The sequence below is a fragment of the Pygocentrus nattereri genome, chromosome 4 (genome assembly GCF_015220715.1).
Source record: "Pygocentrus nattereri isolate fPygNat1 chromosome 4, fPygNat1.pri, whole genome shotgun sequence".
Classification (NCBI taxonomy): domain Eukaryota; kingdom Metazoa; phylum Chordata; class Actinopteri; order Characiformes; family Serrasalmidae; genus Pygocentrus; species Pygocentrus nattereri.
Window position 1 is genome coordinate 48,323,637 of NC_051214.1, and position 25,700 is coordinate 48,349,336.

Below are 25,700 nucleotides of genomic sequence, written 5' to 3' on the forward strand. Positions count from 1 at the left end.
TAAATAAAAACAAAAGCTGTGTTTTTGTTCCTTTGATCCTTCCTGGATCGGGGCCTTGTCGTGGCGGAAGGGCTTGTGTGGTCTAAGGATCTTCAGAGCTAAGTCGTCGGGAGCAATATGCTCCTGGTAGGGTCTCCCAGGGCAAACAGGTCTGGAGTGAAGACCCAGACTAACACGATCCAAAGTTTATTCTCCATGCATATTGTACATAAAAAATCGTGTACCCTGCCCGGGAAAGGGTCACCGGGACCTACCCCTGGAGCCAGGCCTGGGGTTAGTGTTCCAGGGCAAGCGCCTGGTGGCCGGGCAGCCCACGTAATCCAGCCGGGTTCAGCCCGAAGAGGCAACGTGGGGAGGCCATGTGGGCCCAGCACCCGCAAGGTCCAGCATGGGGGAGCGGTGCAGTGCCATATTGGCAGTGGGAGATTGCGGGGAGGCCCTAGGTGGCCTAGGCCCCTGCAGCAGAAACTAGCTCTTGGTACATGGAATGTAACCTCACTGGGGGGGAAGGAGCCGGAACATGTGCAGGAGGTTGAGAGGTACCAACTAGATATAGTTGGGCTCACCTCCACCCACAGTGTCAGCTCTGGAACCAAACTCCTGGATAGGGGTTGGTCTCTCTCCTACTCAGGGGTTGCACAGGGTGAGAGGTGCCGGGTGGGTGTGGGGATACTCACAAATCCCTGGCTGGTGACCAGGCAGTTGGTGTTTGTCCCGGTGGACGAGAGGGTCGCCTCAATGCGAATTAAAATCGCAGAGAGGAAAACTTTGACTGTTGTCTGTGCTTATGCACCAAACAACAGGTCAGAGTATTTGGCCTTCCTGGAGCGAGTGGGCGGGGTTCTGGAAAGGGTCCCATCTACAGATTCCATAGTCCTACTGGGAGACTTCAATGCTCACGTTGGCAATAACTGGGAGACCTGGAGAGGTGTGATTGGGAGGAACGGCCTGCCCGATCTAAACCCGAATGGTGAATTGTTATTGGACTTCTGTGCCAGGCATGGATTGTCCATAATGAACACCAAGTTCAAACACAAGGATGTTCATAAGTATACATGGTACCAGAGCTCCTTGGGTCAAAGGTCAATGATCAGCTTTGTTGTCATTTCATCTGACTTGGGACCATATGTTCTGGACACTAGGGTGAAGAGAGGTGCTGAGCTGTCAGCTGATCACCATCTAGTGGTGCGTTGGATCAGATGGCAGGGAAGACTGATGGTCAGATCCGGTAGGCCCAAGCAAATAGTGAGTGAATGAGAACACCAGCAGTAGAGCACCTATTACTGTTCCAATCATCACTACAATGGAATAAGCTGCAGACCACTCCAAAAACCAGATACTCCATTTCTGACATTCCCTCGACCCTGGAAGAGACCAAAAGCCTTCTGGACATTTTTCACAGGGAAGCTGATCTGTGGAGAGAAAGAAAAACATTTAAATGTCAGGTGGGGAAGTAAGCAGAAGTATTTTCCAAGGTTTTTCTCATTGTTAAATATGCTGGTGTAGGTCTCCCTGATTGCATGAGATCTTTAAACCTGCTACATAGTCTGCTTACATCTAAGGCAGTACTACTACAAGGGAGTAATTGTTTTGGCCCAAGGAACCCCTAGCTTAATGGACTGTATAGCAGGACTACCAGGCTACCATAATAACCCATGAATTTTGACTTATAAAAGGTTGGGAGGTTCCAATTTCTGACAAAAACGTTAAAATTCAATATATTCTTCTTAGGGATGATATTTTTCCCAGTGAGTATTCAGTGTGGATTAATTATATCTTTTACAACGTTTCCAAATATTTGCTTTGATTTTGAAGTGTGCTTTGTTCATTGTCCTGCTGGAAGATCCAACCATGGCCCAGTTTTTGGTTTCCATGTATGGCAAACTACAACCCCAATTCCAGTGAAGTTGGGACGTTGTGTAAAACATAAATAAAAACAGAATACGATGATTTGCAAATCCTTTTCAACCGATATTCAATTGAATCCACTACAAAGATGAGATATTTAATGTTCAAACAGATAAACTTTATTGTTTTTTGCAAATATTCACTCATTTTGAATTTGATGCCTCCAACACGTTCCAAAGTTCCAAAGTTGGGACAGGGGCAAAAAAGACTGGGAAAGTTGAGGAATGCTCGAAAACACCTGTTTGGAACATTCCACAGGTGAACAGGTTAATTGGAAATTGGTGAGTGTCATGATTGGGTATAAAGGGAGCGTCCCTGAAAGGCTCAGTCGTTCACAAGCAAGGACGGGCGAGGTTCACCACTTTGTGAACAACTGCGTGAGCAAATAGTCCAACAGTTTAAGAACAATGTTTCTCAATGTGCAACTGCAAGGAATTTAGGGATTTCATCATCTACAGTCCATAATATCATCAAAAGATTCAGAGAATCTGGAGAAATCTCTGCAGGTAAGCGGCAAGGCAGAAAACCAACACTGAATGCCCGTGACCTTCGATCCCTCAGGCGGCGCTGCATTAAAAACCCACATCATTCTGTAACGGATATTCCCACATGGGCTCAGGAACACTTCAGAAAACCACTGTCAGTGAACTCAGTTCGTCGCTCCGTCTACAAGTGCAAGTTAAAACTCTGCCATGCAAAGCGAAGCCACATATCAACACCACCCAGAAACGCCGCCGGCTCCTCTGGGCCGAGCTCATCTGAGATGGACTGACGCAGAGTGGAAAAGTGTCCTGTGGTCTGACGCGTCCACATTTCACACTGTTTTTGGAAATCATGGACGCCGTGTCCTCCGGGCCAAAGAGGAAAAGGACTGTCCGGATTGTTATCAGTGCAAAGTTCAAAAGCCAGCATCTCTGATGGTGTGGGGGGTGTTAATGCCCATGGTAGGGGTAACCTGCACATCTGTGAAGGCCCCATTAATGCTGAAAGGTACATACAGGTTTTGGAGCAACATCTGCTGCCATCCAAGCAGCGTCTTTTTCAGGGACGTCCTGCTTATTTCTGGAAGACGATGCCAAGCCACATTCTGCACGTGTTACAACAGCGTGGCTTCGTAGTAAAAGCCTGCCTGCGGTCCAGACCATCTCCCATTGAAAATGTGTGGCGCATTATGAAGCGTAAAATACGACAGCGGAGACCCCGGACTGCTGAGCAACTGAAGCTGTACATCAAGCAAGAATGGGAAAGAATTCCACCTACAAAGCTTCAACAATCAGTGTCCCCAGTTCCCAAACGCTTATTGAGTGTTAAAAGGAAAGCTGATGTAACACAGTGGGAAACACGCCCCTGTCCCAACTTCTTTGGAACGTGTTGCAGACATCAAATTCAAAATGAGTGAATATTTGCAAAAAACAATAAAGTTTACCTGTTTGAACATTAAATATCTCGTCTTTGTAGTGAATTCAACTGAATACAGGTTGAAAAGGATTTGCAAATCATCGTATTCTGATTTTATTAATGTTTTACACAACGTCCCAACCTCACTGGAATTGGGGTTGTAAGATAAAAATGTGCTGACCCTTTTAAATCAGACTATGTTTAAAAACAAATTGCCGCACACCTGAAAATGCCAATATCTATTGTTAGAGCAATAATTATTAAGCTTAAAACAGTTGGAGTCACAGTGAACATGCCTGGAAGAAGACACATGTCTAGATTTTCCTCACATGCAAATCTCCAAGGATCCCAGATGATAGGAAACTATTTGGAGGACATGTCAAAAGAAAGCCATTGCTTATTTAACCACAAATGTAAGCTTCTGGTGTTCACAACACTGAACTTTGGATGGAACCATATTCTTTGGTCAGATAAGATAAAGAGTCCTGAACTTCCATAAACAGGGAAATTTCACCTCCACATTAAACCCATCCATGAAATAAAACACCACGTACACACTAGTGGGCAGCAAGCACACTTGTCCAGAGCAGTGGGCAGCTCTATCCACAGTACCCAGGGAGCAATTGGGGGTTAGGTGTCTTGCTCAAGGACTACTCATTCATGGACTGTTGGTGCTGGGGATTGAACCGGCAACCATCCAGTCACAGGGCCAGGTCCCTAACCTCCAGCACACAACTGCCCACTTATTTGTTTTTTCTGAGTATTCCCTGCTTTTTCTGAGTTTTCCTTGAATTTCCAGGCTTGGATTTTTTAATTATCTGAATTTTTATTACTAGAATTATTGTTAACTAACAATATGTTATTGTTAAATTATTGTTAAAAATTTCTAAAATTTCACAGTGTTTTTAATTAGGCCAAATTTTACATGCTTTTAATTTTTCATGAATTTGAGTTCAGCGTCACAAATTCAGGCTCAGGATCGTGAATTCAGGTTTAGGTTCTGATGATACTCATTTAACTCCATACACTCCATATCACACATCCTTGTCTCAACACACAGGATTGCATTAAACAAAAAATGAAAGACAAACATAAAACATGTAAACAACTTAAACATAATCATTCTTTAATAAATAATAACACTAAGACAACACAGGATTTGACAAACGGTGACTCTCCATATCCACAGAGCAGCTAGTTTTGTCTGATTAGCCCTAGAACGCTAACGCCGGGTCATTTTCACCCACACAATTTTTGTCATGTGATTTTCATTGTGTTGCTGCTGTTTGAGTTACATGGGACTTTGGGTAGCTTCAGGGCACTCATTGATGTCATTAATGGTATGGTTGATTCCCTCCTCCCATCTGTGGTTTCTTCAAGAGGCATGCGTTTGGGTGATTTTCACCCAGCGTTAGTCATAGAGAGTAACATATTTTATGGGTGGAATTTACCCGATGTTAGTGTTTGTGTGTTTAAATCAGGCACTCTTTGCACTTTTCAAGGGAAACAACGTTCAGGCCGGCCACATTCTCTGCTCCATTTCATCCACAGCTGTCATCCTGTATCAGGCATTTTTACTATGGCATGCTAACAAGTGAGTAACAAGTAGCTAGTGTTAATTTACATATACAATTGAGAGAGAGGAAAAAATATCCAGAAAATCAGTGAAATACCTGACAGAGAAGGAAATACAAGAGCTTCTGTTCAGGGAAAACAGTGATGAAGATGTTGATCATGTGGAAGCAGAAGTGATGTATGACAGTGACAGTGATAAAGACTACATACCAGAACCAAGTGATGATGATGATGAGGATGATAGTGATGGCACTGAGCCCAGCACTTCAAGTCATAAGAGAAAAAAAATACAACACCTTGGTTGTGGTAGCCCTACCACCAGACAAATGGCCACCCCAGGACCTGTTGCCTCTACCTCTACCGCCCATCCTACTATCCCTGCCACACCTAATGCTGGTCGTAGAGGAAGAAGACGACGTCATGAGGATAAGAATGATGGCGTGTCATTTGTTGTGAGATTTGAAAACAGCTCCTACAGGAGTACCTCTGGTTTCCAGTGGAGTTGTCAGCCTCAGACATCAGCTACAACCAGGACAGCGGCACGGAACGTTATGCCTGCTTTTACACCAGGTCCAACACCCGAAGCATCAAATGCTGACACCCCTGAGAAAAGCTTCACATTATTTGTTGAGGACCAAGTCATTGACGAAATCATGACATGGACAAACATCCATATTGTTGCTGTTGCTGCAAAATATTTGAAGAGAACAGCTACAATTGGATCCACTCACAAGCCTGAAGTGATTGAATTTTACAACCAAACGAAGGGTGGTGTTGATGTGTTCGACCAGATGCATGCTCACTACAGCTGTTCAAGAAAAACCAAGAGGTGGCCACTGTGTGTGCTATATGGCATGATGAACGCTGGTGTGATAAAATGCTTTAAGGAGAGGTGACACACCAATGAGGAGGAAGCAGTATATGCAGGCTTTGGCAATGGCACTTATCAAGCCATGGGCAGAGCAGAGACTCCCCTCTTCAAGTCTGTCCCGTCAGCTCAGAATCCTCATCTGCACTGTGTGCAACATCCCTACACCTGGCACTACTGCTAGAGAGGTTGGACCAGTGGCAGCAGAAAGCGGAGGTCCCTTAGTGAGGTGTGCTGACTGCCCCACAGGCTCGGACAGGAAGACACAACACAGGTGTCATGTCTGCCGTCGACCAGTGTGCCCTCACCATTACTACCCTGCCTGTACTGACTGCATGTAAGGCATAAGGTAAGTTAGAGTTGTCCCAGAATTTGCATATAATCCTTAATTAGTATAATGGCAATGAATAAATATCAATTAATGGTATTTTCCAAGAAAATTCATATAATCAAAAGAATTTGGTCATTTTTTCCCTTCTCAAAAATGTCATTTTTTGTCTCTCTGTCCCACAGTTATCAGTGATGCAGGAAAACATTTGCCTTTACCAGACAGGCCTCACATGTCCCAGGAATAGGGGGACCAAAGACCAAGTTTCCAGCAACATTATTTTTTTTGTTAGGACATTACCAGTTAAGGATTACCCGATTTTCCAATAATTTTTCAGTTTTTTTTATAGGGTCATCCATGGTACCTTTTTTTTTTATGCGATGTTGTATGTTGTAGAATTAGAGAAGGGTTCCAATACTTGTCATACAGTGTTGTACTTTTAAAATAAATTGATGAAAACTATATTTTATTTGGAATTTTATACCGGGTAAAATATACCCAACGTTAGTGATGGTGTTACTAATTTTAACGTTAGTGTTCTAGGGTTAAAAACAATTTGAGATGAATGATGTCAAAAAGAGATTGTAGCCCTCTTTCTCTAGAAGAAAGCACCAAACAGGTTTATGGCACTAAGAGGTTTGATGGTGATCCTATAATGGAAATTTGCCATTTTCTGCCTAACTATGCTCAGCGGTGCCAGTAGGATGGGGGTTAGCTGCCTTTCCCAAGGGCACAAACAGGAGTACCCTGTCAGTCTTGGGGTTTACTGTGGGATGCTGGCTCAACCAAACATATTTCCAGTATTTGTAAAATATAAAAAACACACAACTGTATATACACAACTTACAGAACAATAAAGAATACATTTTTAACACAGATTTCTTTCTAAAAAACAAAAAAAACTTTTTCAAATCATATTTTTGTTTTAAAATATGTGCCTTAGAAATGTTTTCTGGCTGTGACAAACACTATTGAGCACACATTAAACATACATTAAAGATTAAAGAGATTAAAAAGAAGACAAACAAAACAGTGGCATTACTTCTTTATGATATTCTCACAACACAGTTTTATAACACACCCTGGAAAATCTGGAACAGTGCTTTCCTACCTTCTTCCCTAAGAAAATCACAGGCTCAAGTAGCCACCATCTGAGATGGCTTAATAACTTAAATTGTGTCCAAGCAGTAGATGTAGATATCACCACAAACTGCAGAAAAAAACGGGTTTTGACCACTACTCTTCGGCTTAGTTTCCTAGTGTGTGGATCCATATGAAACACATTTTAACTAGAAAAATGACAGATGCTTCAAAAAAGTCATTCAACCATTAGTCTTGGTAGTTTTTATCGTTTATACAAGTTTTAGTTTTGGTATGACCATGGTGATGCAGACTTCTGGGTTTGTAGAAAATACAACCCACTAGAAACTTGCTTGTCCTGTTGTTTATCACTGGTAAGACATGTAAGAATTTAATTACAGATTGTACAGATGAATAAACCAATTCAACCCAAACAGGCTTATAAATTACTTCCGGCTTCTTGGTCTCAGACTTTTTGATCTCCAACTTCTTTGTCTCCGACGCCTAAATGAGGCTATACTGACTTCAGACAGATGCAGGCTGCTAATATCCCAGTTGGATGGTTCTGACTCTGCAATGCTGAATCGGCTCCGTGAAAGGCTGTGCGTTGACTCTCTTGAGCCACTTGTGAAGTTAGAAATTACTCCAGAGTCTGAGTCATTTGTGAGAGGAGCAACTGGGGTTTTTTCTGTCTCCAATGTCTTTTCTGAGAGGATCTTAAACCATTTTGGGGCAAAGTGGCAGAAGATGACTCCGTAGTTGGAGACCATAATGCCAGAGATCTGGACGATGGGGCGTGACTCATATTGAGTGATAAAGACTGGAATAAAGCAAAGCCAGGCAAACAGATGGATGAGCATGCTGAAGACTATAGGATCAGTCTCATCATCTCTCCCCTTGAAGGCCAATCCAAAACACACCACAGCTAGTAAAGCAATGTAGACATGCATCGCACCAAAGCCATACATAGAGCCCTGAGTGCACAAACGGTTCAGGGTAAGTAACTGAGTTTTTGATTGTTTCTCCTCAATATTAACAGGATCAAATACCATCCAGAAGATGCAGATGAGGGCTTGAATAGCAGTGAGGATTCCTATGATGACAAAGGGCTTATCAAACTTTCTTAGTTCACGCTGCTTTGTAGGATTAGAGGACATTAACTCTAAGAATATGTGAAGGGCCTTAACCAGAATGCAGGACACACAGAGAGTGAACCCAAGACCATACATGGTCTGTTGTGCTCTGCAAACATGGATGTTTGGGCTGCCTAAGAAAAGTATTACACCTCCAAAACTCACCATCAGGCCAAATTTCATCAGACATGAAATGACTAAGATGCCCTTTATGATGGGTTTTTCTCTGTGTAGGATGTAAAAGATGAATGAGAACATCAGCAGTAGAGCACCTATTACTGTTCCAATCATCACTACAATGGAATAAGCTGCAGACCACTCCAAAAACCAGATACTCCATTTCTGACATTCCCTCGACCCTGGAAGAGACCAAAAGCCTTCTGGACATTGTTTACAGGTAAGTTGATCTGTAGAGAGAAAGAAAGAGGAACATATAGAAGTCAGACAGGGAATAGGTAGATGGATTTTTTCTCAATATCAAACATGTTGCTGTAGGACTCATTTATTGCATGATGGCCACAAATCTGCTTCTTCCAACATTTGAGACAAAACTACTATACGGAAGCAATTTTGGTCAAAGGGATGCTTGACATATTGGATTGTTTAACAGGCTGTGTGTTTTGTTTTTTGTAGGCTGTTACTTATGGAAAACTGTAAAAGACTGGGAGGTCTAGTTTTTGACCAAATTTTAAAATTCAGCATCTTCCTCTTTGGGTGAGATGGGGATGAAATCTCAGATGCAAATGCAGGCTTCTTTCTATCTGGCATTTTTTCTTTGGATTTTTAGATGATCATTTTTAGATCATTTACAATGTTGTCAAGTTAATGGTAACGTCGGGGAGCGAGGAGGCAGACAGATGTGCGGAGCTAAGCGACTTTTATTTTGGGCAAATCCAAAATCAGGGTGAAGACAGTCCAGGATCAGGTTACTAACATGAAGAGCAGGAGGGACAGACATGACAAGGAACACAGAAGCCCAAACACTTAACGAAAACTCTTCAAATAATACAAATACTACACACACAAGCCTTACATCAAACAGCACATACAAACATCAAACAGTATAAAGACCAGCGAATACAAAGGGCAAACACGGGGCTTATAAAACACAGGGATAACGAGGGACAGACGGAAAACAGGTGGCAACAATCGGGCCAGAGTCACAAAACAAGAGGCCAGACTAGGAAACCAAAAGAAACATGTGGACTAGACCAAAACCAAACACGAACACATGGACAGGACCGGGAGGGGCCAATCAGGACAGTAATACAGAGTAAGGGACTGATAATGTGTAAGAACATATCAAATAATAAAAGTAAATTTAAAAAATGAAGTATAAAAAAGTGAAGCAATAATAAAAAAATACATAAAAATATAATACAAATAATAAAATAATTAAAACATAGCTAAAGTGTAAAGGTTAATTAAATCTAAATAAAATAATTATCATAAGTAAATAATAAAATAATTATCATAAGAATAATAATATGAATAATAATGGGTAAAGTAACAAATACATAATAAATAATGAAAATAAGATAAAAATAGTAAAAAATCAGGGAAAACAGTTGCAGGCAGAATGGAGGTTGTTAGAGAGTAGAAGTTTAAACTGACCAAGTGACCCAGCGAGCTGAGCTTTAGTGTTTCCTGTAGTGAATTCCAGCTCGCTGGTGCACTGTAAATAAAAGCAGATTTTCCCAGTTCAGTAAAAACCCTCGGTACCTGGCATGTGATCCAGCCACTGGAGCGAGTCTGATAAATACCAATATTTACAGACATCATTGAAGTAATATATTCTGGCAAGTGGCCGGGGTGTGTTTTATAAATAAAAATAAACCAGTGTGTTTCCCACCGTGGTGCTAGTGAGGGCCAACCAACGTTTTCATACAGTCTGCAGTGATGAGTGTTATAAGGATTTATTTCTATATAGGTAGGCCAGTGATCCTCGTCCTGGACAGCTGTAGCAGCTATTCAGGGAAGACTGCCGTCTAGCCCGGAGCTGATTGCCTGCATTGCAGCCAGCAAGAAGTCAAGGAGATCCTCATCATGTTTGATCTGGTAGAGCACAGAGATTCTTCCTTTGAGTTCACTAATCTTCTGGCTCAGCCATCACATCCAGCTGGAGAGCTGAGGAGAGGCATGGCGCAAAAACAACTTGTAGATTTAAATGAAATAAAAACAAGAAGTCCGTAGTTTAGGGTAGTCAGTGCAGAGGCTCGGAAGGATAAAAAAATTGACAGTTAAAACAAGGCTTAATAAAGGTAATAAAGGTAAAATAATAATAATAAATAAATAATAAATAAATAAATAAAATAAAAGCTGTGTTTTTGTTCCTTTGATCCTTCCTGGATCGGGGCCTTGTCGTGGCGGAAGGGCTTGTGTGGTCTAGGGATCTTCAGAGCTAAGTCGTCGGGAGCAATATGCTCCTGGTAGGGTCTCTCAGGGCAAACAGGTCTGGAGTGAAGACCCAGACTAACATGATCCAAAGTTTATTCTCCATGCATATTGTACATAAAAAATCCTGTACCTACCCCTGGAGCCAGGCCTGGGGGTAGTGTTCCACGGCGAGCGCCTGGTGGCCGGGTAGCCCATGTAATCCGGCCGGGTTCAGCCCGAAGAGGCAACGTGAGGAGGCCATGTGGGCCCACCACCCGCAAGGTCCAGCATGGGGGAGCGGTGCAGTGCCATATTGGCAGTGGGAGATTGCGGGGAGGCCCTAGGTGGCCTAGGCCCCTGCAGCAGAAACTAGCTCTTGGTACATGGAATGTAACCTCACTGGGGGGGGAGGAGCCGGAACTTGTGCAGGAGGTTGAGAGGTACCAACTAGATATAGTTGGGCTCACCTCCACCCACAGTGTCGGCTCTGGAATCAAACTCCTGGATAGGGGTTGGTCTCTCTCCTACTCAGGGGTTGCACAGGGTGAGAGGCGCCGGGCGGGTGTGGGGATACTCACAAATCCCTGGCTGGTGACCAGGCAGTTGGAGTTTGTCCCGGTGGACGAGAGGGTCACCTCAGTGCGAATTAAAATCACAGAGGGGAAAACTTTGACTGTTGTCTGTGCTTATGCGCCAAACAACAGGTCAGAGTAATCGGCCTTCAGACTCTTTCAGTGTTAGTGTTAGACTCTGCCAGGGTTGTGCCCTGTCTCCACTCTTGTTTGTGATATTCATGGACAGAGTGTCAGGGCGTAGCCGGGGTCAGGAGGGCATTATGTGTGGAGGCCGGAGAGTGGCGTCTCTGCTATTTGCAGATGATGTTGTTCTTTTGACGGAATCACATGGATGCCTCCAACACTCGCTGGAGCGGTTTGCAGCTGAGTGTGAAGCGGTTGGTATGCGGATCTGCACCTCCAAGTCTGAGTCCATGGTCTTGGCCCGGAAAAGGATGGCATGCCCACTCCAGGTAAGGGGAAAGGACCTGCTCCAGGTGGAGGAGTTTAAGTATCTTGGGGTCTTGTTCACGAGTGACGGGAAGAGGGATCGTGAGATCGGCCGTAGGCTGGGACAGGCGGCAGCAGTAATGCGGTCACTGTACCAAACTGTAGTGGTGAAGAGGGAGTTGAGCCAAAAGGCGAAGCTCTCTGTTTACCGGTCAGTCTACATCCCAACCCTCACCTACGGTCATGAGCTGTGGGTAATGACCGAAAGAACGAGATCGCGAATACAAGCGGCGGAAATGAGCTTTCATCTTCGGGTGGCAGGCTGCACGCTCTGCGATAGAGTGAGGAGCTCGGTCATCCGGAAGGAGCTCAGATTAGAGCCGCTACTCCTCCGCATTGAGGTGGTTTGGGCATCTGATCCGGATGCCCCCTGGACGCCTCCCGGTGGGGGTGTTCCAGGCACGGCCTACCGGGACAAGACCCCGGGGTTGTCCTAGGACCCGCTGGAGGGATTATGTCTCCAAGTTGGCCTGGGAGCGGCTTGTGGTCCCCAGGAATGAGCTGGAGGAAGTTGCGGGAGACAGGGTCATCTGGGATTCTCTGCTCTCCCAACTGCTACCGCGACCCTGTTTGGACTAGAGGTCAATGATGATGGATGGATGGAAATGCTGTGTTGCCTAGTTGGGGTAAAAAAAGGGCTAAAAACAAACCAGCTAAGCAGCGGTGCCTGATGATCTGCTTTGATGCTCTGCTCAGGCATTCTGCTCAGAGGGTTGCCCTCTTAGGTGAAGACCCACCATGTAAAAATATTTTACTAATATATTTAAAAGACATGTTTTAATCTGTTTGGACAGATGATCATGGCAAACATTCTAACTGTTTCTGTAGCAGAACATGAGGAGTGTTTCAAAGAAAGACAGGTTTCTCTCAAACCTTCAACTAGCAGTGTATTTATCCCAGACTCATCTTCCTGTGTCTAATTTGATATTTAGTGAATCCTCCTCTTTGGTGTGTAAAGTAGATTTGGCTAATAATCCAAATAAATAAATAAACAATAAGCACTCCAATTCTAATTATATACTTAATTTCATTGCTAGCAGTTTTGATCATATTTTCAATTTACAATACAATTTACAATTTTACATCGGAGTTCAATTAGCAAAAAAATGTTTTTACTAATGAAAACTGAATTTTTACTCGTACTGAAGTGTTATTTTTAGTAGTATTCACTACTAAAATGTAAATTTTCCTTACAGAAATTAAATTGTTGAATTGGCTACAAACCCAAAGCCTGACCGATCCACACCCATGTTTAACAGTCGGAGAGGTGTTCATACACCACTATGACTAAAATGTTCTATTTTAACTTCATCAATCCACATGACTTGTTTCCTTAATGCACCCAGCTTCTTCAGATATTCCGATGACGACCTTTGTGGTGAGGATGCAGAAAAGGTTTTATCCTGATGACTTTTCCATGAAGGCTTTATTTGTGCAAGTGCACCACTCCACAGTCTGCTAAATGGCCCTATGGTCTTTTGCATTCGAATCAGGGTTTTGATTAGCCTTTCTAGCAGACCTGCAAGCAGTACTCTCAACGTTGTCTTCGTCTTGCAGACCCCAACGTGACCTCCACCATTCCTGTTAACTGCCACTTCTTACATTATGCACTGAGAAAATGACGAATTAACATGCTTTGCTGTCTTTTCATAGCCGTCTCCTGCTTTGTAGACGTCAATTGTTTCATTTTTTTTCAGAGCACCAGGCAGCAGCTTAGAGGACCCCAGAGCTGATGCTTGTTGAGATCAGGTTTGAGGAGTCACAGTATTTACAAAGCTTTGAAATGCCTACTTTCCAAGGCTAATTACGTTCTAAAATCTTGGTAAAAGTTATGACAGCTCAAACCTCTTGAGGTGCCCAAACTTTCATGGTGGTCCTTGACTTTTTTCACTCAAAAAATTTCACTCAAAGATAATACCCTAATCTTTCTTCTAATTTTGAAAATAATGTTTTGTTTTTAACTTCTCTCTTCTACTAACTTAACTATTCACAGCAAAAGAAATTCAGACTAGCGATGCCCAAACATTTGCATGCCACTTTAGATAATTTACTCACCTGTCTCATTAGAATAGTATCCCTCACTACAGTTGGTACAGGTATAACAACAGGAGATGCTTGATATGTTCTTCTGTGTGCCCAGGGGGCATGGCTTTGAACACCTAGACTTGGGCACCTAAAGATAAATAAATCAAGTATTTTTAGTTTCCAATGCATTAAATAATGCTAACGGGACAAAACACATTTAAGTTATTCTCACCGTGCTGTTGGTCCATGGAATTTTATGCTCATCAACCTCGACTTTATCATTCTTTATGAGAAATCTTCCCACTGAATCAGGTATTCTTTCATCACCACTGTCTTTCCACATTATGAGATCGTAACCATTCTCAAAGTCACCGACTTGATTGAAGGAATATGTCTCATCATCCAAAGTGAAGTTCACTTTACGAAGAATGTCCACAAGCTGAAAATATACATATAAAAATACAAAGACATCTTGACTCATATAAAAACTGTCACCGCATGTCAACACATAATCACTCTGGAGGTATAAACTAGGTATAAGTCTTTCAGCCTAACATATCAGAAATGTCGAGTCAGGCCTGAGATTTTTTTGTCTCTTCCACCATCGTAATGTCACCTATCTTTCAAGTATATAATAGGTTACAGTTGGTACAGTGCAGGGGTCATAAAATGATGGGCCCAGCAAAATATTTCAGCAGACCAAACCAAGCACTTAAAAAAAAAGTCCCATAACAAATTTGGCCAATATAAAAAAACAGTCATATTACAGAGCATGGGCTTAGGAAGAGAGTCAAATCAAATCAAATTTATTTGTATAGCACTTTTTATAACGGATGTTGACACAAAGCAGCTTCACAGAATTCCAGAAAAAAGTTGTCACTGTGATGAAACTTTGAACAGAATGGATGGAGGAAACTCACTTTTCCAATATTTTTGGGGGGAAAGTGGGAACTAAAGCCACAGACTGATGTTATTCGAAGAACAACAATAAATAGTGTTACTCGTGTAGTGTTACTTACAATGTAAAGGTTATGAAAATATTTTTTTATAAACACAACAAATACTTATGTTTGCCTACTCTGCGTTGTTGTGCATTGCTATGCTTATCAGTCACATCAATGTAGATAAAGACTGAGAGCCAAATTTCACACTAGGTGCACATATATCAGGCAAAAATATACAAAAAAAAACTTTCTAAACTGATTGTACGCATTAAACTTTTTTATGTCTTGGGTGTGCTTGCACAAAACAATAAACAGATTCATTCTTTAAGTGTAATTTATTAACTAATGTGACATTGATGAATCAGTGGGTCTGACAAGTGACAAGAATGACATCAAGCGAATACTATTGACAGATGGAAATGCAGCAGCTATTGCACAAAATGAGTCCTGGCTCTAAACATACCCTTTACTTCTGTTCAAAGCTCAAGCTCGCAGCCTAGTTTAAAAGACAGAACTAATTGGAAATTGAGCAACTATAAAAACATGCTGCTGTAAGTATACTAAAAAAGAACATTTACATTTACAGCATTTAGCAGATGCTCCTATCTTATATTTACCAATAGCATAGAGAAAAGACAGTCCTGAGCTCAGATACTGCTAGAAACAAAAAGTCACTGTAGATACAGAGAGAAAAGGAGCAGAGCTGAACACAGAACTCTGTGCCATTCAATACAATAAAAACAATACAATAAATTACAAAACACAGTGCAGTACAATAAAATATAAGTGCAGCTCATTAGTTTCAGTTCTGCTTCTCATTTCCCCAGTTTTGCTCACCTCAGTACACATTTCTTGAGTTGACTCAACTTGAGGACACACAACTCAGATTTCTTAGTTGAGTCAAAAGTTCTCTTAATGCTTTTAGTACTGCATCTCAGTTATGTAAATAAAATGAACTTGTTTTTTTATACTCAACCTCCTCACCTCTCTCCATCACACCATCCTGCTAGACATTGAGTACACACTCATGGATGGCTATGGCATCGCTGGGGCTCAAACTCACAACCTCCTGTTGGGTAGATGGCTCAGTCCACTGCACCACTCAGGAACACAGGAAACAACTCACATTTTCATCATCATCGTTGTTGTTAACTGCTTGCTCCAGATGCAGGTAGCAGTTGGTAGAGCAGAGAATACCAGATGACCCTGTCCCCCGCAACTTCCTCCAGCTCATTCCCAGGGACCCCAAGCCACTCCCAGGGCAACTTGGACATATAATAACCCCGGGGTCTTTTCCCAGTAGGCCGTGGCTGGTACACCCTCACCGGGAGACGTCCAGGGGGCATCCGAGTCAGATGCCCGAACCACTTCAGCTGGCTCCTCTCAATGTGGAGGAGTAGCGGCTCCCAGATGGCCGAGCTCCTCACCCTATCAAATAGAGTGTAGCCTGCCGCCCCACGAAGAAAGCTCATTTCCGCCACTTGTATTCATGATCTCATTCTTTTGGTCATTACCCACAGCTCATGACCACAGGTGATGGTCAGGATGTAGGCCAACTGGTAAACAGAGAGCTTCGCCTTATGGCTCAGTTCCCTCTTCACCACTACAGTCCGGTACAGTGACCGCATTACTGCTGCCGCCTGTCCCAGCCTGCGGCTGATCTCATGATACCTCTTCCCATCACTTGTGAACAAGACCCTGAGATACTTAAACTCCTCCACCTGGGGCAGGTCCTTTCCCCTTACCTGGAGTGGGCATGCCATCCTTTTCCAGGCCAAGACCAAGGACTCAGATTTGGAGTTGCTGATCCGCATACCAACCGCTTCACACTCAGCTACAAACCACTCCAGTGAGCGCAGGAGGCATCCTTTTGATTCAGCCAAAACAACAACATTGTCTGCAAATGGAGTTTATCCTGCAAGAGGCCTCCGGCCCTGACCCCTGTGAGGGAGGCATGTCTCCCGGATTAAGGAGTTCTTCAAAGTGCTCCTTCCACCGACTGACAACATCCTCATTTAAAGTCAGAGTTTCTCCACCCTTGCCAAATACAGCTTGGGTGCAGCCACCCTGACCAGTCCTGAGTCACCGGATAGTTGTCCATAACTTCCTTGAAGCTAACTGAAACTCTTTTTCCATGACTTCACCAAACTCCTCCCACACCCTGGATTTTGCTTCTGCCACCATTGTGGTTGCCACCTTTTTTGCCTGTCAGTACCTCTCTGAGTCGGGAGTCAGTCCCTAAAGGCCTCTTTATTCAGCTTGACAGCCTCCCTCACCACTGGTGTCCACCATGGGGTTCTTGGGTTACCGCCCCCACAGGGTGCATTCAGACTCCATGTCCCCTACCTCCTCCGGGACATGAGAAAAGCTCTCCCGGTGATGGGAGTTGAAATCATTCCGAACAGGGGCCTCTGACAGTCATTCCCAGCACACCCTCACTATTCGCTTGGGCCTACCGGATCTGACCATCAGTTTTCCTTGCCATCTGATCCAACTCACCACCATATGGTAATCAGTTGACAGCTCAGCACCTCTCTTCACCCTACTGTCCAGAACATATGGTTCCAAGTCAGATGAAATGACAACAAAGTCGATCATTGACCTCTGACCCAAGGAGCTCTGGTACCATGTACACTTATGAACATCCTTGTGTTTGAACTTGGTGTTCCTTATGGACAATCCATGCCTGGCATGGCAATGACTGCATGGCCACCAGCCGGGGACTCGGGAGTATCCCTACTCCCCCCACGTTGCCTCTTCAGGCTAAACCTGACCGAGTTACGTGGGTTGCCTGGCCACCAGGCGCTCGTCAGGGGACACTACACCCAGGCCTGGCTCCAGGCGTAGGTCCCGGTGATGCTACTGCGGGCAGGGTACACAGTTTTCTGTGCCCATTTTTCATGGTGGGTTTTTGGATCATGTTAGTCTGGGTCTTCACTCCAGACCTGTTCACCGTGGGAGACCCTACCAGGAGCATATTGCTCCCGACAACTTGGCTCTGAAGACCCCTAGACCACACAAGCCCTTCTACCACAAGGCCCCAATCCAGGAAGGGAACTCAGATTTTGTGTCTACAAATACACTGGAGAAAATATTTGTTGTTTTGACATTGAAGTGTGGTATCATCTCATGTGGTGTAATAATTCATCCCAAAATCAGGTGGTTGTGAGTTTGAATCCCAGCAATACCACAGCGGTCCATTATCTGGAAACCCAAGAGTAGAATATGCCAGATGGGACTGTGTGATAGAAGGAGTGCCAGCTAGTGGAGAAACTGAGTGAAAACACATTCAGTTTAGTTCATCTAACCGAGATGCAGATCTAGAAACAGCAGCTTGGAGAATTTTTGACCTAAGACCTTTGAGTTGTGTGAACCCTGGTGTCCTCAAATTGAATCAACTCAAGAAAACCCACGTAATCAGTTACTAAATCATTTTAAGTTGAACTGACCTCTAATTTTTTACAGTGTAGCTACATCTGGGGGGATTACACATTTTTTAAATTATATCAACATGCACTAGCAATTCAATTCATCAAGTCATGTGATTTGGAATTTCTGATTTGGTCAAGTTTCATTACAAAAATTGTCTCTTGAATTGAGTTGAGTCCAAGCCACTAAACCTTTTCTGTTATCAACATTATAATTGACATACCAGCTTTAACTTTATTGTTACATTTATTTATTTTTGCTGTTATAAACAAATAATGTGCTGATTTTACCTGCCATGGCATGAAGTTGGTATTTCCAGAGCAGGCGGTGTCGTTACACTGAAGGATTTTCTTGATGGCATGAGCTATGGCATATACTGCCACTCTCTGACTGTAGGCCTTTGTCAAATGCACAGCGTGGAGCAGGTAGTCATCATTTGCCTCCTGGGGGTCTGTTATATTACAGGCTATGGGTGATGTGTGCTCTGATTGCTGATCAGAGCTGCAGTTGAACCTAATTTGCTTGTACTCTTTGATGAAATCATTCTTTTCCCCTGAGCTTATTGTCAGATGCTGGAGGTAGTCTTCAAAACCTGGAATGTTCGAAGTGATAAATGTAAAGCCAAATATTTCTCCCACTTTATTTATGTTCTTCATCTTCATTACAAGGCGTGCCATTGACCAGGCATCACTGGCGATCCAGATTCGAGTAGTGTTTGTCTTAATCAGCTCCTGAAAGAGCATTTCAACAAGTTCCGGTCTCAAGATGAGCAGCACAACTTTGGCAGTGGATGATCGAATACGATTAGCTACTTCCGTGATGCGCTGTTCAATATTTATGAAGCCCAGGTAGTTCGGTAGCAGCTCCTGAAAATCTACACATATGTGTTCTTTTTTTGAATCCAGCAGAAAATTCTCCAGTGCGGGTTTTCCATAGTCATCATCTATCGACACCACTCCAACCCAGTCCCAGTTAAAGTATGCCATGAGCTTTGCAAGTGCCTTTGTCTGGTATACATCACTTGGAATGACACGGAAAAAGGATGCATACCGTAACTTGTCACTCAGGGCTGGTGAAGAAGATGTGCAGCTGATCTGTTAAGAGAAAGGTAAAGTGAAATTAATCTGTGTGCAAACCAACAATAGTGGGTAACTAGCTAATGAGAGAAAACTCCAGTTCTATGTTAGTGAAGCAGTAATCGTATTTCTACTACTTTGCAAACTATGCATACTCCAATAGCGTTTTGTTGCCATCTCATGCCTGCAGTGTTGAACACTGCTTGCTTATTTCTGGTACCATGGTCTGTTTTCACACATATACATGCCAAAATCCAAAATCTAGCTCGTTTTATCAGATTTCTAAACCTTACTCCTATCTAAAAGTACTGGAATATGCTCTTTACATGACATAACACTTCAATAGCAAGATAACTGTAGAAATCCAATTATGCTCGGATTATGAAGTGCATGTGCACTAATTGATTTCAAGCAGCACATTTTCTGTAAATGTACAGTTAGGGTAGAAATAAGTTGGACAGAATTTGTGCATTCCATTATTTTATACAGTGATATTCCATTTAACCTCAGCCACTGTCCCAATCAATAACTGAGTCTACATTAGCCAACTATGAAAGCCAAATAGCTTTCATATAGGTGTTACAGTGAGAGGCTATTAGTGCAGATCAGATGAGATAAGGGCAGACCAGCTTGAGTCCAGCTGGAATTAAACCTACACGGTCACATTTTTGCATCATCATAATTTTAAAATGTGTTAATTTACTTTAAATAATTGCTACAATCATTATTATTAGACATTAAATTTGTTAGCACTTGAATGTCCTGTAGCCAAAATCTGTGTGTCACTATGTAGTAAACCTCTCAACTGATGTTTCACACAAAACTAAAGTTGTTATACAACATCCAGTGGATAGTCTTTAAAATCAAAGTATTAAAGGAAGTCTGCATTTTAACGGATAAATCATCCCCTTGGAATTAAAAGGTTCTGTGTGACATTTTTGTCAAAACTGAATTATTCAAATGTTCTTATTCTCTGACAACTTCTTAACATTATTTGAGGTGTATTTTTGAGATTTTGGGACTTTTTAACTAGAAAACAAAAGGGTTGTATCTGCAAAGTCACACTCTAACTTTATTCTATTGGGTTCTATCTGTGAGCCAATCGGGCTCTGCTACTTGTCGAGTCGCTGCACTGCTAAGTGAGAAGATGTCACTCAATGCAAAACGTTAAGAGAAATTTCAAGATGGAGAACTTCACTGATGATCTCATGAACAACAACAGTACTGACACAGTTGGCTCCTCCCACTACTCCATGTGCTTCTTTGTTTTGATATTCCATGTGCTTCTTTGTTTTGATATTCCATGTGCTCCTTTGTTTTGATATTCCATGTGCTCCTTTGTTTTGGTATCTGTAGTCCAGCCCCTCGTTTCGTGACTCTGCCCCTGATTGTTTTCACCTGTCCCTCATTTACCCTTTGTTATGTGTTGGAGGTATGTTGGAACCCTTCTCCCTGTCACATGTGCAAATGATGGGGAAGTTAGGCTTTATCATTTTGGACCTTGCTTTTATTTATTTATTTATTTATTTATTTTTATTGCTAGCTACCGTGCTAGCCAGGTAATGCTAATTTGCTAATGTTAGTCTGGCAGCTAATGCTAATATTAGGTGGCGAGCATATCAAGGTAAGTTTGGGTTTTTGAGGAGGTTTTTTTTTTTTTTTTTATTCCCTAACAGTTTAACTGTTACCTCTGTATTAAAATGACTGATTGCAGAAAGACTAACACTAGACTTTAATGTAATCTTTAGCTAGTCAGTGACCCTGATCTCTGACGTGGTAAGCATGTTTTCTGTTTTTCCAGGCTAATGAGGTAAAGGTAGCAGAAAGAGGGGCAGAGGAGCTGTGGGGTCTTTATCAGACATAACAAGGGTCCGACCTCTAGAGCCAGCGGCTTGCAGATGGACAGTATTACAGTGCTTTGTTGAAAAAAAGCCCCAATTGACTGCAACTGGACCTATAAGGCTATAGGGCTCAATCTGATGAGTTATTTCATGAAATTGAGATGAAAATTATTTTTAATTGTTAGTAGAAACCAGGTTGTTGCATTTTTTTTTTAAATGTTTTGCAATGACTTGATAATTGATGATGATTAACTTAAATTAATAACTATTTCTTGTTTGTATGTATTTGTGTCCAAGTTTATAAAACTGAAACATGAAAACATGTTGTCTCCTTGCAGTTCTTTAAAAAAAATGTATTAAATTGTATAAATATTAAGCCTTAACCTTTTGTGCTCGTGGGGATATTTAGTTTTTTTCCATTTGAATTTACATGACCAAATTATTCAGTAACTGCATGAAATAAATGAACACATTTATTTGTAAAAGTTCCCCTCAAATTAACAGGAAATGTTTTACAATTATACACATACACTCACTGGCCATGTTATTAGGTAACCAAAACAGTTGCTTGTTAACACAAATAGCTAATCAGCCGATCACACGGCCACAGCTCACTGCATTTAGGCATGTAGAGAACGGGATAGAAAGGGGATTTAAGGGACTTTGAACGTGGCGTGGTTGTTGGTGCCAGACGGGCTGGTCTGAGTATTTCAAAAACTGCTGATCTACTGGGATTTTCACGCTCAACCATCTCTAGGGTTTACAGAGAACGGTCCGAAAAAGAGGAAACATCCAGTGAGCGGTCAGTTGTGTGGACGAAAATGCCTTGTTGATGTGAGAGGTCAGAGGAAAATGGGCAGACTGGTTCCAGATGATAGAAAGGCAACAGGAACTCAAATAACCAACCAGAATCTCTGAGGAACGTTTCCAACACCTTGTTGAAAGTCTGCCACGAAGAATTAAAGACAGTTCTGAAGACAAAAGGGGTCCAACCTTTTACTAGGAAGGTGTACCTAATAAAGTGGCCAATGAGTGTATTGCTGTATGCTTACAATTTACTGCTGAAAGCCAAAAATCTTAAACACTTATTTTTTTTAAAATAATTTTTATGGAGCAGATCACTGAAGAGACACCATCTGTTTATAGTTTATAGCCCAGATTTGTGGAAAAATGAGTCGACTTTCAGTAGACAAAAAATATATATATATATATTGTAAGGTTCAGCTTCTTTTATTATGAAGTTTAAAAATGACATCATCTATTTGACTGGAAATAAGTTACAGCCTCATACGACACCCACCTTTTAAATGTAGCTTATGAAATATGAAAGTTATGAAGAATATGATGAAGTATGTTTTGGAGCCACCGGTGATTCCAAGGAGTTTCATGTCATTAAATAGTGAACATTTGAATTGATGAGGTCTTAATTACAACATAAACATCACTTTCTTTCATTCATCCAGCTTTTCTTTTTCTTCTTTCTCCCAAAATAAAACATTTTGGCTCATTAGAGTCACATTTCTGGTATAAAACCTCATTCTGCCTTCAGACTGACGGCTACACTTAAACTGATGGTTTCTACATAAAACTGACGTCTGTACTGGACATCCATATTTAGCACTGAACTTTATAAAAGCAATGTGTTTTTAAATTAGAAAAATGATTTGTCGTAAAATGTCATAAAAATGTCATAAAAGGCATTAACTTGCACTTTCTGATAATGTAGACACTCTGCTACAATACTAATTTTATCTTTTAAAACTAATTTTAAGTGACCTGTTCGTGTTCCTTGAAAATCATTGCTTCTTTTTCATGTTATGCTAGACAGAACCTTATAGCAGAAAGTGAGTCTTTATGATTAGAAGGCTCTGTCTGCGTTTGTCCTGTTCCCAAAAAAACCCGTTCCATTTACAAACCTGATGGTATTTTGATATTGTACATTTAGTGTCCACTTAGAATTCGCTTTTATGTATGACACAGTTTTGTTCCACCTATCAGTTTTGCTATTTAGAATGCAAAATCTTAATATCTCAAAACAGCTGACAATGCGGATGAAACAAGTCCTGTAGTAAGACAAAAGACACAAATACTAACCTATATATTTATAATAAACCGCATCAAGAGAATTAACTATGCGTTTTTGAGAGCACAGGGTCTTCATGTGTGGGTCTGATGTGTAGTTAATGGGCATGATGTATAGAATGTGTACAAAACGTAGGAAATACAACAACTAGCTTCTTGGCTGCTAGTATACCATGTAAAAGTATATATTACCATATTAAAGTTTTAAAAAGTGACATCATAACATCTCGCATCATTCAGTATTTGGCTATATTCAGGACCCCATTAATTGACCAGTATTACCTGGGGAATCATGTAGAGGCTCAGCAGTTTGGCCACAGGAATGGACAGCTCAGAATATCTCTCGCCCATGAAAACCTTCACTGGCGAAGTAAAGTTTGAGTTGTCGGCGAAGACTGCAAGCGTCTTGTTAATAGCAAGCATGTGCTCCACGCACTGTAAGGCTTTAGTGCCGTATACACAGGGATCGCACATCAGATATCCAAGCCGAATCCCAGGAAGAAATCCAGAGTCATTGATTTCTTCAATGGTGTAAATTACAGCTAGAGACTGTACAAATGGTATGAGATCAAAGCTGGAAAGTAGACAGAAGGAGAGCCGGTTACAGTGACATGTAATCAGCACTGGTATTCAATAAGACTTAATTCATTAAGCCAAACTCTCTCACTTACTCTATGCAGGTATATTTGTCCGGGCGAACCCGATCCTGAAGGTCTTTTACTTTGGAGTGAACTGATCCCAGAATCCCAATGATAATGTCTCCAGGTGCATATGCCCCAGACAGGGACGCCGTATCATCGCAGCGGACCCCCAACCCCGACATTACAGCCACCCACAACGCGCAAAAACACAGAGAAGATACACATGACGCCATGTCATGAAGGCATTTGAGGGTAACTTGGTGAACAACTGGTTGTAAACCGAAACCTTTTATAGGAGGAATGTGGGAGAGCAGGAGCCACAGCAAAGGAGCAGAACCTGTTTAGTCTAAGTATGGAACAAAAACTGCTCTCTACCGTGTGTGTCATTCATTCAATGCCTGAATGGAAATCAAAAGCATCACACCCAGTACAGAATGCACATCTAAGATATGACGTACTTAATTCTTTAAATCACACATCATGACTACATGCAAGACAGCTTATTTTCACCTTAGAAACATCGCTAAGGTCCGAGATATGCTCTCTCCTGCTGATAGTGAAAAACTTGTCCATGCATTTATCACATCAAGGATAGATTATTGCAACGCTGTTTTATCTGCTCTCCCAAAGAGCTCTATCTCTCACCTACAGCGAGTTCAGAATGCTGCTGCAAGGGTCTTGACCCGCAGAAGAAAGAGAGATCATATTACACCTGCACTCCACTCACTGCACTGGTTACCTGTCAGTTTTAGAATAGATTTTAAGGTTCTGGTGATGGTTTTTAAATGTCTTCATGGTCTTGCTCCTCTTTACCTCAGTGAAATGATGGTGAGATATGTTCCTGTCAGGTCTCTCAGGTCTTCAAACAGTAATCTACTGGTGATTCCTAAAACCCGGTTAAAGATTGGCGAGGGTGCTTTTAGCCACTACGGCCCAAAGCTTTGGAACTCTCTTCCTGAGGAGCTAAGAGGCATTACATCCCTGTACAGCTTCAAGAGTAATCTTAAAACCTTCCTGTTTAGATCTGCTTTTAGTTAAGAGACTTTTGTCTGTTCTATCTCTTTCATTTTATCTTTTTCAGTTTATTTCATTATTTTATTTTGTTTCCTTCTATCTTTATTTCTTTTAATGTGTTTTGCTTATCTTTGTTTTCTTTTTATTTATTCTGTAAAGCACTTTGGGTTGCATGTATGTATGAAAGGTGCTATACAAATAAAGATTATTATTATTATTATTATTATTAATTCCACCATCCTGTCTTTCGGTTCGTCTGCTCACCTGCTGTGAAAAAGAAGTCAAGGTCAAACAGCCTGAGATACATCAAATTTATTCTGACAGCAATGTCTGTTGTTAAAATGTTACACAGTGTGCAGATACAATAGAATAACTTTGATCAGTAGACCAGATTAATTAAATTCATTGAAATTATTAATTTAAAAATGTTACCTTAATTACATTGGCAGTTTCTTGCAGCATCTGCATGTTTTGGTGGTACGGCAAATACATATACTTCATTTATGGAAGTCAGTTTTGATGATGTTGATATGATGTAACGTTGACACAGCATGTTTTAAACACAATCTAACATTTTTATTTATGCTTGACTTTGTAAAATGGAAAGAAAAAACACTTAAACGGCTTGCCGTTATATTCCTGTATATGCCACTAAACAAACTAAGTCCCTGCTTATGATTTCAGGGCAGTCGTGGGCTGGAGGTCAGGGAACCAGCCTCGTGACCAGAAGGTTGCTGGTTCGATCCCCAGGGCCAACAGTCCATGACTGAGGTGTCCTTGAGCAAGACACCTAACCCCCAATTGCTCCCCAGGTGCTGTGGATTGGGCTGCCCACCGCTCCGGGCAAGTGTGCTCACTGCCCCCTAGTGTGTGTGCGTGCGCTCGCTAGTGTGTATTTGGTGTTTCACTTCACAGATG

At 41.9% G+C, this 25,700-nt stretch overlaps 1 protein-coding gene across 1 annotated transcript; it reads right to left on the reverse strand.

The window, feature by feature from the left end:
- Positions 1 to 7,410: 7,410 nt before the first annotated feature.
- On the reverse strand, positions 7,411 to 23,950 carry LOC108412360 (G-protein coupled receptor family C group 6 member A-like). Its single transcript, XM_037538124.1, has 6 exons — positions 23,799 to 23,950; positions 23,410 to 23,701; positions 18,419 to 19,222; positions 13,988 to 14,194; positions 13,786 to 13,903; positions 7,411 to 8,697 (listed from the first exon to the last, which is right to left on the reverse strand). Exons 1-6 carry the CDS (start codon positions 23,948 to 23,950, stop codon positions 7,604 to 7,606), a joined length of 2,667 nt encoding a protein of 888 aa, XP_037394021.1. The 3' UTR covers positions 7,411 to 7,603.
- Between the last annotated feature and the right edge of the window lie 1,750 nt (positions 23,951 to 25,700).

Coding starts and splice junctions, on each gene's coding strand:
- LOC108412360 (XM_037538124.1), bottom strand. CDS start 23,950: ATGTCGGGGTTGGGGGTCCGCTGCGATGATACGGCGTCCCTGTCTGGG. Junction 14,195..18,418: donor CCAACTTCATGCCATGGCAG/GTAAAATCAGCA, acceptor GTATATTTTCAG/CTTGTGGACATTCTTCGTAA. Junction 13,904..13,987: donor TTCCATGGACCAACAGCACG/GTGAGAATAACT, acceptor ATTTATCTTTAG/GTGCCCAAGTCTAGGTGTTC.